Source organism: Buteo buteo, chromosome 13 (genome assembly GCF_964188355.1).
Source record: "Buteo buteo chromosome 13, bButBut1.hap1.1, whole genome shotgun sequence".
NCBI lineage: Eukaryota > Metazoa > Chordata > Aves > Accipitriformes > Accipitridae > Buteo > Buteo buteo.
Window position 1 is genome coordinate 30,143,654 of NC_134183.1, and position 14,873 is coordinate 30,158,526.

The 14,873-nt window shown below is 39.3% G+C and overlaps 2 protein-coding genes across 6 annotated transcripts; one reads left to right on the forward strand and one right to left on the reverse strand.

Annotated features, from left to right (window-relative positions):
* Positions 1–15: 15 nt before the first annotated feature.
* On the forward strand, positions 16–3,060 carry PIERCE2 (piercer of microtubule wall 2). 4 transcript variants are annotated; one of them, XM_075045327.1, is made up of 3 exons: positions 16–100; positions 605–684; positions 1,628–3,060. In XM_075045327.1, exon 3 carries the CDS (start codon positions 1,637–1,639, stop codon positions 1,988–1,990), a length of 354 nt encoding a protein of 117 aa, XP_074901428.1. In that variant the 5' UTR covers positions 16–100; positions 605–684; positions 1,628–1,636; the 3' UTR covers positions 1,991–3,060. The 4 variants fall into 4 exon arrangements, with proteins under 4 accessions (XP_074901428.1, XP_074901431.1, XP_074901430.1 ...); XM_075045330.1 differs by having other exon boundaries at positions 43–100; positions 610–684; XM_075045329.1 differs by having other exon boundaries at positions 84–100; positions 594–684.
* A 1,798-nt stretch (positions 3,061–4,858) lies between these two features.
* Positions 4,859–14,873, reverse strand: DNAAF4 (dynein axonemal assembly factor 4). Of its 2 annotated transcripts, none has more exons than XM_075045318.1 (9): positions 14,591–14,873; positions 11,423–11,570; positions 10,888–11,021; positions 9,619–9,856; positions 8,739–8,884; positions 7,967–8,076; positions 7,115–7,268; positions 6,388–6,493; positions 4,859–4,992 (listed from the first exon to the last, which is right to left on the reverse strand). In XM_075045318.1, the coding sequence occupies exons 2-9, from the start codon at positions 11,448–11,450 to the stop codon at positions 4,883–4,885; spliced, it is 1,026 nt and encodes a 341-aa protein (XP_074901419.1). In that variant the 5' UTR covers positions 11,451–11,570; positions 14,591–14,873; the 3' UTR covers positions 4,859–4,882. The 2 variants fall into 2 exon arrangements, with proteins under 2 accessions (XP_074901419.1, XP_074901418.1); XM_075045317.1 differs by lacking the exon at positions 14,591–14,873 and adding an exon at positions 12,158–12,327.

Here is a 14,873-nt window from a genome sequence, read left to right on the forward strand (position 1 = left end):
GCCCCGCCCCGCCCCCCGCGGCGCTCCCGCTGCTATGGCAACGCCGCGCCGCTGAGCTCGGGGCCGAGCGGCCGCCGCAACCCCCCGACAACGGCAGCCGGTAGGGCCGGGCCGGGCCGGGCCTGGCCTGCCTGAGCCGGGGCCGGCGCGGCGGGAGCGCGGAGGGAGGGAGAGAGAGAGGGAGCTTCGTGCGGAGGAGGCGCGGGGGCGACGCGAGAGGGGCGAGGGCAGCGGGGCGGGCGGGCCCGCGGGGCGCCTGGTGGCGGTGTTCGTCCCCGGGGGGAGGGAGCTCAGAGGCACCCCCAGCGCCGGGAGCGTGGTTCAGGTGTCATCGCAGGGTAACCAGGCAAAGGGACAGCCAGCCCTGAAGGGACACGCTCCGTTACGTGCCAATAATGCTTGTACTAAGGGAAAGAAAACAACAAAACAAAACCAAACCAAAAAAGAACCACCCAAGAACACCCCACTACCCCATAAGCTCCCCCCCCGCAAAAAAAAAAAAGGATGCAGTATATGGACTAGAAGTGTTTGATCCCTCTAGTCTCGGACAGGCGGAAAAACTCTGATGACTGTGAATTAACTGATTTGGAAAGTTTCCCAACAGCACAGGATTGGAATCAGACGCCTGCAGCCACCCCGCTTCAGGAGAAGCTGTCCTTTCCCGAGAGCCACTCGTGACTGGGGGTAAGGCAGCTCTGACCTCAACCACGCACCCAGACCACATCTCATTAACAGGCACAACACTAACAGACTAGATCCTAAAGCCCAGAGATTTAGGCCCCAGCAGTGCTCTAATGCTGGTGCAAAAAATAAACAGGAGGCGACAACAGGCCTCATTAATAAACAAAGTAAAGGGAAAGTCAGAATTTCTTACTGATCTAAGCTATTCTGTTATTCAGCTATTCAGCTGCTACTGAAGAATAATAATAATATTCAGCTATTACTGTTCTATTTAAGCTAGCAACTTAAATGTTTTCTTCATCTCTTACATGACTGAGAAACAAAGAAAAAAGATTTCATTGCACCTCTGAAGAACAACAGGTTTTGAATGGCTTTCTCAGCAAAACTAAGGGAGGTACCTTGTTCAGTTCAGTTTTACTGCATGCTCATCAATACCGCGTTAGGGCACTTTCCATGAACACACTAAGAAGTAGCTGTCATATGCTACTTTAGTCCTACAGAGGAAAATAAATAAAAATGCATGCATGTGAACACGAGCAAGGAAGTACAGTCATTTGGACATTTCTTTAGGGCTCTACTTTAGCATACATATCACTGTGTATTAGAAAAAGAGAAGTCACTCTCATTCATATTTTTATTATCCATACTAATTTTTTCTGACACACAAACTAAGATATTTTCTATGCTCAAGATTATCACTAATGCAGAAATTGATGCAAATTCCAATTTTTACCATACTTCATAGTCAACACGAGTCCATTTATCACCATCCACAGTTTACTAAATAAGGTCAAAAGTCAGCAGTGTTAAGTTCCTCACTCTCCACTGTGCATATATTTCAATACGCGTCTTGAGCAACATTTGCTCTGACCACAAACATTTAACAAATTTGAAATGCTTTGCCCTGTTATTTGAAAGGCTGAATTAAAATCCATCTCCTTACTAGGGAAAGAAGATGACTTCTGCTGAGAAACTGCCATCAAGTCTGAACACAGAGCAAAACCAATCTCCTCATCTGCCTCTCTGTGCAAATCCTGGCAACCCGGTGTTTTCCTGTATGCTGGACCCCAAAACACTCATCATCAATGGTTCTTCGACAAAGCCTCAGGTTTTACTGTTTAAAACAACTTCAAGTGAATATGGTGCTATACCACCTGTCTCACAGTTGGTACCCTGTATTTATCATCCAGTGGATCAAACCTTTTCAAAACACTTACTCACTTGTGGGTCATTTGAAGACAGTTATTTAAACACTGCTATTGACAGAAGTAGGGTATATGACTACCCCAATTTCCAGCATACTCTGTAAAAATGCATCTCCATCTTTTTGTCATAGACTTAGACTAGACACTTAGCTTTAAGAAAAGAAACCTGTTATTTCAGTCATTCTGGGAATAACTGTCTGTATCTGATTTATTTTGGTTTTCATGTCTTAACCCCAGCCAGCAACTAAGCAGCACACAGCTGGTTGCTCACTTCCCCTCCAGTGGGATGGGGAAGAGAATCAGAAGAGTAAAAGTGAGAAAACTTATGGGCTGAGATAAAGACAATTTAATAGGTAAAGCAAAAGCCACGCACGCAAGCAAAGCAAAGCAAGGAATTCATTCACCACTTCCCATCAGCAGGCAGGTGTTCAGCCATCTCCAGGAAAGCAGGGCTCTATCATGCATAATGGTTACTTGGGAAGACGAACGCCATCACTCTGAGCGTCCCCCCTTCCTTCTTCTTCCCCCAGCTTTATATACTGAGCAAGACTTCATATGGTCTGGAATACCCCTTTGGTCAGTTGGGGTCAGCTGTCCCGGCTGCGTCTCCTCCCAACTTCTTGTGCACCCCCAGCCTACTCATTGGTGGGGTCGGGTGAGAAGCAGAAAAGGCCTTGACTCTGTGTAAGCCCTGCTGAGCAGTAAGGAAAACATCCCTTAATTATTAGCACTGTTTTCAGCACAAATGCAGAACATAGCCCCACACTAGTTACTATGAAGAAAATTAACTATCCCAGCCAAAACCAGCACATGGGCTGAATAAGATGTATCAAAAAGGATGCAGCCCATTTGATGATACACTTCTCAGTCAGACCTAAACCCATGAAAATAAAACTTTTTAAACTGGTATCATAAATGTGGAACTCTAATTTTTAGAAAGAGTTAAGTGCAAGAGACATTGACCTGAAGGTTTACTTGTTTTAATTAAAGTATTCTCTGGTTTTAAAACTTAAAGTCAGTCTCCACATTCCTACATCTCAGGACTCTAATACAAACATAATGCATATGACTTTGATACGGTGTACACACCGTCAGCTCGGGCATGGAAGTCAGAAGTTTAACATCCATTTGCTCCCAGTATAATCAGATGAAACAGGCAGATATTGTTCATCCCACCAAGCACATTTGATTCCCTAACCTCTAAAGGGGGCACTTTTCCTATTTCATAGCAATAGAAAAACGTGCCTGTCCACATCAAAAATAGCCTTGACTACCTATAACAAATAGCTACGATACAAATAGCCTATACAGATGTATACAGATTGTTCTAATAGCCTCTGGAAACAAAACAGAAAATCAGGAACTTAAAACCAGTGCCTGCTTCTTTGCATTGTCTTCTTCCCTTTCCCAGTGTTTCTGCTCCATAGCCTCCTTAGTCCTCTCAGTAATTATATGAAAGAAAATAGCCACATATTGGCAAGTATACCATTACACTCAACAGAGGCACTAAAGCTCCTGCACTGCCCTCCTTTCAACTGCTATAAAAAAGTATTTTCAGCCCTTTCCATTGCAATGCAGTAGGTACCTGTAGGAAAGAAGGAACAACAGCTATCCCAGGCACTTCTGAGTCACCTCAGCACTCCTCTCAAGGCTCCAAGTAAAGCAACTGGAAGCAACACCTGCCACCTCCTCCCTGTTCCAAGAGTATAAAATTTACACAGAATAACATATATCTGCATATAAAATTTTTTTCTTCTAAAGACAGAAATCAGTCATAAATGGTATTCCTGATGTGGAATTCCTGAAACAGACTGATGTGGAAAATTCAGAAGTCTGCTAAAACTGCTACTGAAAGGAGTGTAGAGGAAATGGTCACAATTTGGATAGAATGCCTAACAAAACAGAACCACTTCAATTCCAGTATTTCAGGTAATACGAATGCTAACACATATAAAAACAATACTATCCAGAACAACAGGTGCAGGACTTCAAAGCACACTGTCATGCTTCATGTCACTTTACAACACTTGTAGCCTCACCAGGATGGTCCCTTTTTTGAGAATCTTTAATCACACCAGTATTCCTGAGATACTGGCCAACGTCAACAGAGTACAAATTAAAATACTAGCTCAAGAAAAATATATATTCTCACATAAATAACAAAGTTTTTTTATTTAGAATATGCTTTACAGCTACACTGTAAGATTACTAATTGTAGCAGGATGGAAGAAGTCAGTCATATTCATTGATAGGACAATTTATCACAGGATCAATTTACCACTACACTACAATACAACACTACAGGTTTATAATTTTTCCAATTACCTTGTTTGGTCAGCCCAAACAAATGTTTCAAAATAGTCTGAAAATATTCAATGTAAATTAGTCAATGTTAAAAAGAGTGTTCTGCACTACATAAAATCTACCTCTATGCTTCCAGGTGGAGGTTTTCCAAATTAGACGCCTGAATTAGAGTATCTAAACTCACTGTCTTAGTTTCAGATGCGCCAAACACTATGAACAGTAAGAGGAAAGCATTTAACTATAATCATATAACACATAACTGTTTCAGCTTTGGTGGAGAACAGAAAGATAAGAAGGTGACAGGTGTTGACTATATGGAAGCTACTGAAGTTGTCTGAAAACCCATTGTCTAGATTCAGGAGGTATTTCCAGACAAATGTTTCATTTAGTTATGAGTAACTTTAAATCAAGTACCAAAAGCATGTTTTAATATTCAGTCCACCAATATTTCATAGAAAGCAAAAATATGACAACTTTGTATCAAAATGATATAAAATATGTTTGTTATAATACCATACTTTACAAAAATAGGAATTCATATATCCAATCATTTACCAATTCTGCAGGTGTTCTGAGTGAAACAGAAAAATGTCTCGTTAACAACATATTGAAGAGAACTAAGATTCCTTCTGAAGCCCTCAAAAGGCATCCCTGCCAAAAAGTTCCTTTTTTTTTTTTTTTTTTAATTTTTATTAAGAATCTTGTGTTGTTCCTTGAATTAGGTGTCGAATCTTCTCAGCATCTTTTTCTATAGTTTTATTTTTGGGATCAATCTTGAGAGCTGCTTCATAATCCTGGAGACCTAATATAGATACATTAACAAGAATGTCAGTCAATAATGCAAGACCATCCTCTTTAGCAACTGACTGGAAATAACTGCTCCCTAGTCATATATATAAAGTATTGATCTTGAGTTTTGCTATTGAGCCAGATGGACTCAGAATGACATTAGGTTTAACTTTTGTCAGTAAACAAATTCATATTTTGTTTATATTATTTTACAAAACATTTTAGTGGAACACTACTACATAAACGTTTTCAGGCATTGAAATATGAAAACAGAGCCTCCTCATTTATATATTTTATATATATATATATACACACACACACACACACACATATATATATGCGTGCATGCATGAGGGGAGTGTCCAAAAGTGTTCTGCAGAAGAGAGAAAAACTGAATGACAGAATAAAAGTGCATGAAGACATGAAAAAAAAGACATGAACTGTGAATACTAGAGCTTGAGGGGAAAAAAAAGGAAACCATGAGTACAGGAAGTAAAATAAAATCTTGTTTAATTTTTTTTTATAAGCTTTCCAAGTGTAAATGAACCTGTAAGGGAATGATGAAGTGATTCAGAGGCAGAAAAAGGTAACTGATGGGAAAAGCTTAGTGTTTCAACACTGACATTTTGAATATTGTTCACTCTCTATTATTGACTTTCACTTGTAAATTTGCCTTATAAAACTAAATTGATACTCTTGGAGAACTCGGTAGGAAGACTTAATTAAGGTATTTTCACACAAATCACATGTACTGAAACATTTTGCTTATCAATGTGGGTTTCAAACATGGTTTTACAAGCAAATATTTTAGAAATATTCCAGGTTATTTTAAGTTAATTTGTTCTATTGTTGGAAATACCGTAAATATAATTTCAAAACCAACAAAACATTGCTTTATGAACAGCAAAACTAGTGCAAACTAGTTTCATATCAGTTTGCATCCTACATTTGAATGCTTCCCAATGCAAATACCTCATTTCTGACCTCTCATTTATTCCTCACTAATACCTTCCACGGCCACCAAGCTGCCATGGTCAATAGTTGGCCATTATGCACAGAAAGCCTGATTACCCAATAGACCAAACAGAGGATACACAACTCACTAAAGCCTTTTCCTCAATGGAAAAACTAATTTGTACTCCTTAAATTATGAGTACAATCAATTTTCTTAAAACTTGTAAAGATTTTTCAACTGGAATTGCAATTAGCCAGTAAATTAATTAATTAAATAAATAAATAAATAAATGTGGTAAACAGATTCACAACAAAGAAAGACATAGATTGTATAGGCCTCCTTTACTGTTCCTCCTGAAAAAATAAAGGCGTGAGCAGTCTCGTTGAGCTAAACAGAATTACTTGCATGTCACTATAAATCCATACGCATGTTTTAAAAAAATCAAGGTCTCACCTTCAGTATATAATTCCAGCTGACAAAATGCTGTTCCACGTCTCACATATGCTTTCACTCGAGCATTCTCATTATCAGGAACAGGTGGTGTCAGCAGTTCTAGTGCCTTTACAAATGAAAACACCCAAAATATTTAGAGGTAGATTTTCCATAATTTTCTTTTTCTCATTTACACACACTTCTCTCACCTAATTACTATTATTATACAGTAACATAATAGCTATTCAAATAGAAATAGAAAATAACTATTCAAATTTAACTATACAGCTTGTGAATCTAGTCATTAAGATTTGTATCTGTCACCCCACAGTTTGCTAAATAGTTTCATTGCCATGACAAATACTGTATTAAATGTTTCTTACAGTCAAATAATGTATTCTATTTTCATACATGATATTACATACCATGCTACAAAAAAAACCCCACTAGCCCTAAAAAAGCATAGGTGTTGTAGCAGTAGTTACTAAAAAAAACAAGTTTCAAGCCTCAAGTACTTAATAGTTCCAAAAATAGTAACTCTGGCAAAACTTTCTCTGAATTAATCAGATGCCTTTGAGATCAATCCTCTCATTGTTTCATTCACGGACCATGGCTTCATATCAATTTTTAATCTAAAAATTTTGAATCGCAATAATAAGTATTTACAGATCTGCTTGAAAGAGAAGCATCACTGTAATAAATCACAACCATGTATAAGATGACAGTCTGAGAACCTGTATACTTATACCTTAGAGGAATCTTCAATAGCTTTATGTAAATTTCTCAGTTTAAGGTGGCAAGCAGCACGATTCAGATACAGTAGGGGAAGCTTATTGTTTAGCCGCACTGCGAGGTTATATGCGTTTACAGCTGCAAGATAGTTTCCTGTTGCAAACATTTTGCTAAGTATAAAACAAAAAGTGAAATGTGCACTTAAAATAAGGTGATAAATCACAAAATAAATATCTGATTATTGTTAACAATTCCTTTTCAAAAGTCTGAAGTTTTAGCAGCTTTTCCCTGGAAATGGCCATTTATAGCCTTTTCTGAGACCAAAATAGCTGAAGTTCAGTCAAACTTGACGCTGACAACATAGCATATAGACACACAACAAAAATAGTCACTGCTTAAAAGCAATGAAGAACAGTAAGAGGTTGACACATCTATGCAGACACAGGACTAATTTTGAAAGCTGTGTATCTGATTATGATTGCCTAATCAAACCTTTCTGTATAACACAGCTATATAAACATACCAATATTTTTATCAAATTCCTGAAGTTTTAGACAGATGTTTAACCTGTCAATAAAAAGTACAAATGAAAGGAAATCCACCGAGGTATAATATTGAACTGACTTAACTGCCCTCATAGAAGAATATGCATTATGTGTTCACAATGATTTTGTCCATCACGAGCTTCAGCAATTGCATCTCATGACTTTATCAGATTCAAACCCCATAAGCTGTCAATAAATTCTATACTATGTAATCATTCACCATCTGTGTCTAGGATAAATAGAAAATATCAAAAGCAAACAATAGACACACCATATAATTAATATTTCATTTTAAATACATCTTCAAATGGAATCTAACTTACTTTCCTTTGTTCTTTAACCAATCTGGATTCTTCTCCTCTTCTTTTAAATCTTCCAGCTCAGACAAATCGGCACTTATTGCTCTTCGAGCTTCTGCTTGTTTACGTAGCCACTGTAAATATACAATGTGCAAGTATTATTACTGAAGGAAAATTCAAATCCAAAAAAGGATTTTGCTTTCATCTCTTCGCTCACCCCTATAAAAAAAATTCTATGTGCCACATATTTTGGACAAAGAGAAATATTTAATAATGTCAGATACTAAAAACTTCCAAGTTTCCCCAAATATTTTATTACTATGTGAGAAGTAAGCTTACTGCATCACTAATACGTTTTTGTTTGCTTGTTTGTCTTGGCACTTCCAAAATGAGTCTTTGTGTTCATTCAAGAGAGCTCAAAAGAGCTAAATGTGAGCTTCTTTTTAAGAAGACAGAACTTATAGAATCTTAAATATAAGAGTAAAGACATTTCAAATTTTGTACTTCAAGGTATTCAATTAATATTGCTGCCTTTTTTTTTTCCCCTCCTGAGAAACAGAACATGCTATTTATTAATTTGCACAATGACATGCTTGGTGAAAATAATTCTTACATAAACGTGTTTCTCTAAATCTTAATTTAAATAAGACTGCCTTCCTTGGAAGGTAAGACTATTGTGCAGGTAACATTCCTTAGCACAGGTAACATTTTTGTCAACTTACTGAATACACGGTAAATAATTCACCACCTTGGAAGACAGTAGAAGCATCATACTAAAACAGAGAGCAATCCTAACCTCCTCTTCTTCTGCAACGCAAGATTCTCGCAGAGCTGTAGGAAAAACTCGTGACGTAAAGTTGATTCTAATTGTAGCAGCAGATCGAGGAGCTGGTAACTGTTCCTCCTTTAAATTTTCTGAAAACATGCTATAGGAACCATAACCTATGAAAAGAATTGGAATACTGAAAATGAAAAATGAAGCAAAAGAGATTTTTCTGATTTTCTACCAAAGTCCAAAATACACCTAATTTAGAAGTTCTGCACATTAGAAGTAAACCTCTAATAGCTTGAGAAAGGTTTAGACTTGTTCTTTTGAAGGGAAGGTTCAGAAAATGTTTGTTCTTGCTGTATCTTGCCATCTATTTACTGGCTACATTATCTGTCACAAATGAACTTAAACTCCTCTTACACCACTGTCACTTATGTGATTCTCTGACAGGGCAACTGCGAGAGCTAAAACTAACCTTACCAAAACAAACAAACGTTAAGTATTTTCTGTTGTTTTAGTTGTCTGAATTGGCTGTCTGTGGGGCCAAGACATGGGATAAAGAGAGGAAGGAGATTGCGTGTTTCTATGAAAACCAGCAGTTAGGTAACTTAGGGTAATATGAACTCCAACCTCAAAAAGTCTGCATTACACTGTCAGGCTTTCTGTTTTTCTTTTCTAAAGCTTCGAACAAAACCTGCCCTTGTATTTCAAAGACTTAAACAAGAGCTAAGAACTCACATGCTTTAGCTCGATAAATTGCCTGAAAATAAAGACACTGAAGTAATTGCAGACTAAAAGAATTAGTTCAGTATGGTGGAGACAAAGATAAATGATGAATTAGAAACATCTAGGAACAAAGTTATACCCGTATTTTGAAGAATGATAAAATACACTTCAATAATACAACCTTTAGTAGGTTTGAGTCGGGTCTTAGAAGTTCCTTCATTAGGAATCCTAGTTTTGTTTATTTTTTCCTTTTTCTTCTCCTTTAATTGCTCTACTTGATATAGCTCCCCTTCTTTTTGTACCCTCTTTTGTTTCTCAGCATCTTTTTGCTGTTTTTTCCATAACTCCAACTCCTTAGTGACCTTCTGTCGCTCCTTTTCTTTCAGATCTTCAATTCTTTTTCTTTCTGCTTCTTCTAGCTGTTTGAATTATAAACTTATGAGATATGTAACATCTGATAATAGTAAGAAGACTAAGTAAAAGTTACCATTATTTTCCCAGTTTCCTATCCCAAATGTAACATCATCATTAATGTGATCATACAAGCAGAGCTATGAAAGATGCTTAAAAATGATTGGAAGAGTAAAGATTTCTGAATTAGCTTTTAGAAGTCATCTCTTTTAACTATATACTACCATTACTGAGGTATGATCCAGAAATATTCAGAAGTAAGTTTTACTTGTAAACAGTGAAAATCCTAGCCATATTCCAACACAGATCTCTGGAATATACAGGAATATAAAATACATGGCTTCATTTTAATACACTATTTCTTATTTATCCTCTCCTCTTTGAGATTATTACATAGGCAGAATAGGTACAACGTTGCTCCTAAGTCACTAACTGCAGAACGTTTTGGTCCAAATTGCATATGCAATCTTAAAATTTCATTGTACACTTTAAAAAATCCTTTTAAACACAAATGAAGTGACCAGACATTTTATATACATAAAAATTTGAAGAAAAGACAGTATCTTAAAATACACATAAAGTGCAGATACACACACACACACAAAGATACATACACACAAATGACAATGAACAGCAACTCTGATATAAAATATAACAATGAATAAATAAGATTTAAAAAAAAAAATCAGTATTTTTGACCGTAATTAATGACCAAACACTTTTGTGGCCTTGGCATCAGCGCAAGATTAGACTTTTGCCACATTACTGTAGACTCCTCCCAACTGACAAAAATCTGCGCTCCTCACCAAAAATTTTCAGTAGTATTACTGATGGAAAATAGTAACTTCTAAGTATTATTTTCTGTATAATTTTCATATTTGGTAATAGGTATGTTTTAAGTATAATAACAAGGTTCTCTACCACTGTAATAAAGATGAGTACATTCCATATTTTTTAAGGTATATTTAACCCAGCAGCTGCCAGAGTAGTTCGTAATTGTTTACATGTATATGTCTGGTAGAGTTCCTTCCAAGCTTACCTTCATTGTGGCCTCCAAAGCATGTTTTTTGTGTTCCTGTTTTGTAACTTTTTTTGCTTCTGCCTCCTCTTTTGCCTTTTCATGGGCTTTTAAAACAGCATTCTCTCTTAGATACTGCAGTTTCTCCTTGTTAGCTTAAAAAGCAAATAAAAACTATTTTGGTAATTTAGGCCTGAAGTTCTACTCTTATGTACCATATTCATAAAAACAGGATTCCTTTTGCTACTTTGTCTGGGAAAACGCAACATAGTTCAAATTCCACAAAGCAGTCTCCAACAAGCCCATCTCTATAAAAGAAAAACTAAGATCTGCTTACACACAAAATATAAGTTTTACAAGAAACATTGTTTTGTTTTGTGTGCACTAGAACCAGTAGATGTTCTTTGTTTCCATATACTTTCTAACAATAAACAACAAGGTTTAACTTAGCAGTTATCTAGCAGCAGAAGTTTCACATTGCTTATTATAGTTTGTCAAGTTTTGGCACAGTCTGGGTTTCTTACATGCAATCTACTTTCCACAGTAGGGAACTTACCATTCGGTAGAGTTAGGGAATCCCACATGGCCACTTCTTTTTTATACAAAGTGAAGAAAATGATTCCATCTCCAATCTTTGCTGTGCTACTTGTGTCATCAATAGGAGCATATAAAATGGCTTCAAATAAAAAGGGAGGGATGCTTACCTACAAAAATATAATTAATTTGCAATATTATTTACAATTTTTAATTAAACCTCATATATTCAAAATACTCAGTACAAGCATACACTGAACCTCAAGAAAGACCTGCTATCGACAAAACTGATCCGCTTAGTATCCAGTACGGAGGTTATATATTTTACTAGACCAGATACAAAAGACTGAAAAAGTTGGTTCTTCAGCACTGCAACAGAAGCCACGGACCTCAAATTTAGAATTATTGTTCATAATATAAGCAGATGCATATAATTCAGGCCATTTATGAGAGAAAAAGGCAGCCGCCACCTATTGAGTAGCAAGAGCATTAGTGCGGAGAAGAACGAACAGCGGTGAAGCCATTACCTCTGGTAATGGTGGGATAGGCATTTAAGAGCCTGCAGCATACAAGGGGAGACTACAGATTAAATACTACAAAAGATTATAAACTTGACAGCGCGGCCGCGGTGTGTTAAACGCGTGCTTTTTAACGGAGCTCTAGAGTCACGCCAAGCCACAGGCCCACCGGCTCAACGCATCTCAAGGCGGCGACGCCGCACGACAGAAGGCCCGTGAGACGAGCGAGGCCGCCCCACCTTCAAGTACCGGTCGGTGCAGAAGATGTTGGCGGGGGTGACCCGAACGCCGCGCAACGGCAGCGAGAGGTACACGGCGGAGCCGGTCTGCCGCCAGCTGTACTCCCGCAGCCACACCGGCATGGCTGCGCCTGTCGCTACGGGCGCTCCGCCGCCGTTGCTAGGGGCGGGAGAGCTTCCGGTGCTCGCCGGGAACACCGCCGGGTCCCCTCCGCGCTGCCCCCGGAAGGTGCTGGCAGAGCCAACGCGAGGCCTTCGCCAGTGCCGCCCCGCACGCTGCCGGCGGCGGTCTCCCGCGGGGGTACCCCAGGCCGGAGGGGTGACGGACCCTTCGCCCCCTCCCCGGCACCTCGCTCCTGGAGCGGAGTCCCCGGGACCCCACGGCTCTCCTTCCCCGCCGCTGCCGAGGAACGCGGCGACAGCAGCGCGATCCGCCGGGCGGCGGTGCCGCGGGCACAGGAGCCAGCCCCGCCGGGGAGCGCCGCGCCGCAGCCAGCCCACCTGCTGACGACGGCGGCCGGGGCAGCCGCGGCTCCCGCCGTGCCCGGTGCGGAGCCAAGCGCGCAGCCGGGGCTCCCCAGGCCGCCGCGGTGGGCGAGGAAGGCGGGGTGCCGGCCCCCCGCGAACGGCGGAGCGGTGCGGGCCGCCCAAGCCAGCGAGCGGCGTGCTCCTCGCCGCCAGTCCTGTACGCGGTTCCGGACAACGACAGCTCCCCTGGGGCTCCAAGGAACAGCGCGGGAGGCTAAGCACACGCGTAGTACCTTGGACTTTCTAAAACTTGGCGAGATTAGTTGATAGCCATCCTGCCGTAGGTACTGGCCCACTGACTTAGTTAAGACACGGCGAATGGAAGGCACGGCTCTGGTTGTCATCGCTTGCGCCTAAGCAGGGTAGGAAGGAATGCAGCTCTTACTATCCGAATGCATTTCCATAAAGAGACAAGCGGCTGATAGTTTGAGGATTTCTGGTAAAAACTATTAAAAGCTGAGGACTGATTTAGCAATACACTGAAACTTCCAGATGTCCTCTAAAAATAATTAATTAGGTCATACTGGCAGCTCCCTGCTAAAATAGCCTCGCTGCCTATTTTGCTGTCTTTGCCAAAAACTCAGGAGGCAATTTGCACATTGTTGCTCAACCTTCCTCAAACAAACAGTAACACTGTATCTGCCAAAATAAAGTCTAGTAGACAGAAAGCAACTGCTTCTGGGGAACATGGGTTGAAAGGAAAGCTAAACAAACACATTTGGATAAACATTCAGGTATGTTTAAGTTCCTCAAGCGTAGACAATTACTTAGAACTATTTGGAAAAAATCCAGAACCAAGAAGTCCAGTTTTCTCCCTTTTCTTTTAAAATATGACCAAGAAAAAATGAGTTTAACATTGCACACTTTTAGCTAAGATTTCTGATGTGTATCATTGAAGATTTAATTTTTATGTTCCATTATCTATATTCCAAAGTAATGTTCAAACAGTAGTGGTTATTATTAAGTAGTATATATAGAGAGAAAGGTGGATATCACAGAGGTTTAAAACTTTTTCAGAGCAAGAAATCCATCGTAACTGATAGGATTGCTGGGTTATTCTCCACCCTCACTCACCCACATCAATATCGTCTGGATGAATGCTTGCATCAACTGGAATCTGAGAACTGAATTAAATTCCTTATTCCAAGGGCATTCAGAAGTACAAGAAGGAAGAGATTTAACTGAAAGTCAAAATCCTTTGTGTATTTTTGGCACATGTGACTTTTTTTTTTTTAAACCTTCCACGATACATATTTTCAGACTTACAGTAGGATCTGCACCATGGTGTAAGGAGCCTTGCTGTCAGCTGCAGCAGCAAATGATGAGACTTCTGTGGTTTATAGTTCTGAACCTAGACTTAAACCATGACGTGTCCATAAACAGACTATCAGTCTAAGAAACTGTAAAAGAAAATAAGTAAATAAAAGCTGAGGAAAGATTCTCTGAGACCAAAACTACTTCTGTTTGTTTTAAACCTGTCTTGTGTTACCTTTATTTAATATCTCTTAGTTGTCTGTATTGCAAGACAAACTTCAGGCAAGTGTAGACAAGGAGAAAACAAGGAAGTTCTAAACATTCCTTCTGTGCCACTCAGTTTTTTATAGACCTTTCTCCACTCTTAACAGATGTTCTTTTTTTCCTAGAAAGACACTTAGCTTACTTACATTTCTTTTACATAGCTTCATCTTCCTTGCTGACCTCTGAAGCCTTCCCAGTTCTACTATACTGAAAATGGAGAGGCCAAAACTGCACACAGTAGTCAAAATCCTATTTGCCTGCTTCCTACATGAAGTAATGGAAGAGTTGGAGTTTGGAGGGATAATGTTTTGTTTTGTTTTAAAGCAGGGTGTTCCAATAGCAGCATTGGCTAGAATGATAATATAATAGTAACTCAAAATCTCCTACCACTCCAGAATGCAGCTGTAGTCATCCACAATGCATCCTTCAGTTCCGAGGAGTTCATTTCACGGACAATAGGTCTTAGATTTGTTGAGTGCTGGTCTTCTGCCTTGGTCATCCAGGTGTCATTTTTAGTTTAATCACAGAATATACTGAAATGAAGCAGCTTATTATTTCTTCCTGCCAGAAAGAACATACTATGTATACACACTTCACAAGACAGGACACAGTTATGGTTACCTCTATTTGGTGTTCTCAAGTTACACAAAATAGCTCCATAACATTAACA

What these genes read in the sequence shown, in the direction of transcription:
- DNAAF4 (XM_075045317.1), bottom strand. Translation starts at nt 12,280, where the DNA reads ATGCCGGTGTGGCTGCGGGAGTACAGCTGGCGGCAGACCGGCTCCGCC. An exon ending in GCACCGACCGGTACTTGAAG is followed by an intron (nt 11,571 to 12,157) that starts GTGGGGCGGCCT and finishes ATATTTTTGTAG; the next exon opens with GTAAGCATCCCTCCCTTTTT. An exon ending in CTATTGAAGATTCCTCTAAG is followed by an intron (nt 6,494 to 7,114) that starts GTATAAGTATAC and finishes TCATTTGTAAAG; the next exon opens with GCACTAGAACTGCTGACACC.
- PIERCE2 (XM_075045327.1), top strand. Translation starts at nt 1,637, where the DNA reads ATGACTTCTGCTGAGAAACTGCCATCAAGTCTGAACACAGAGCAAAAC.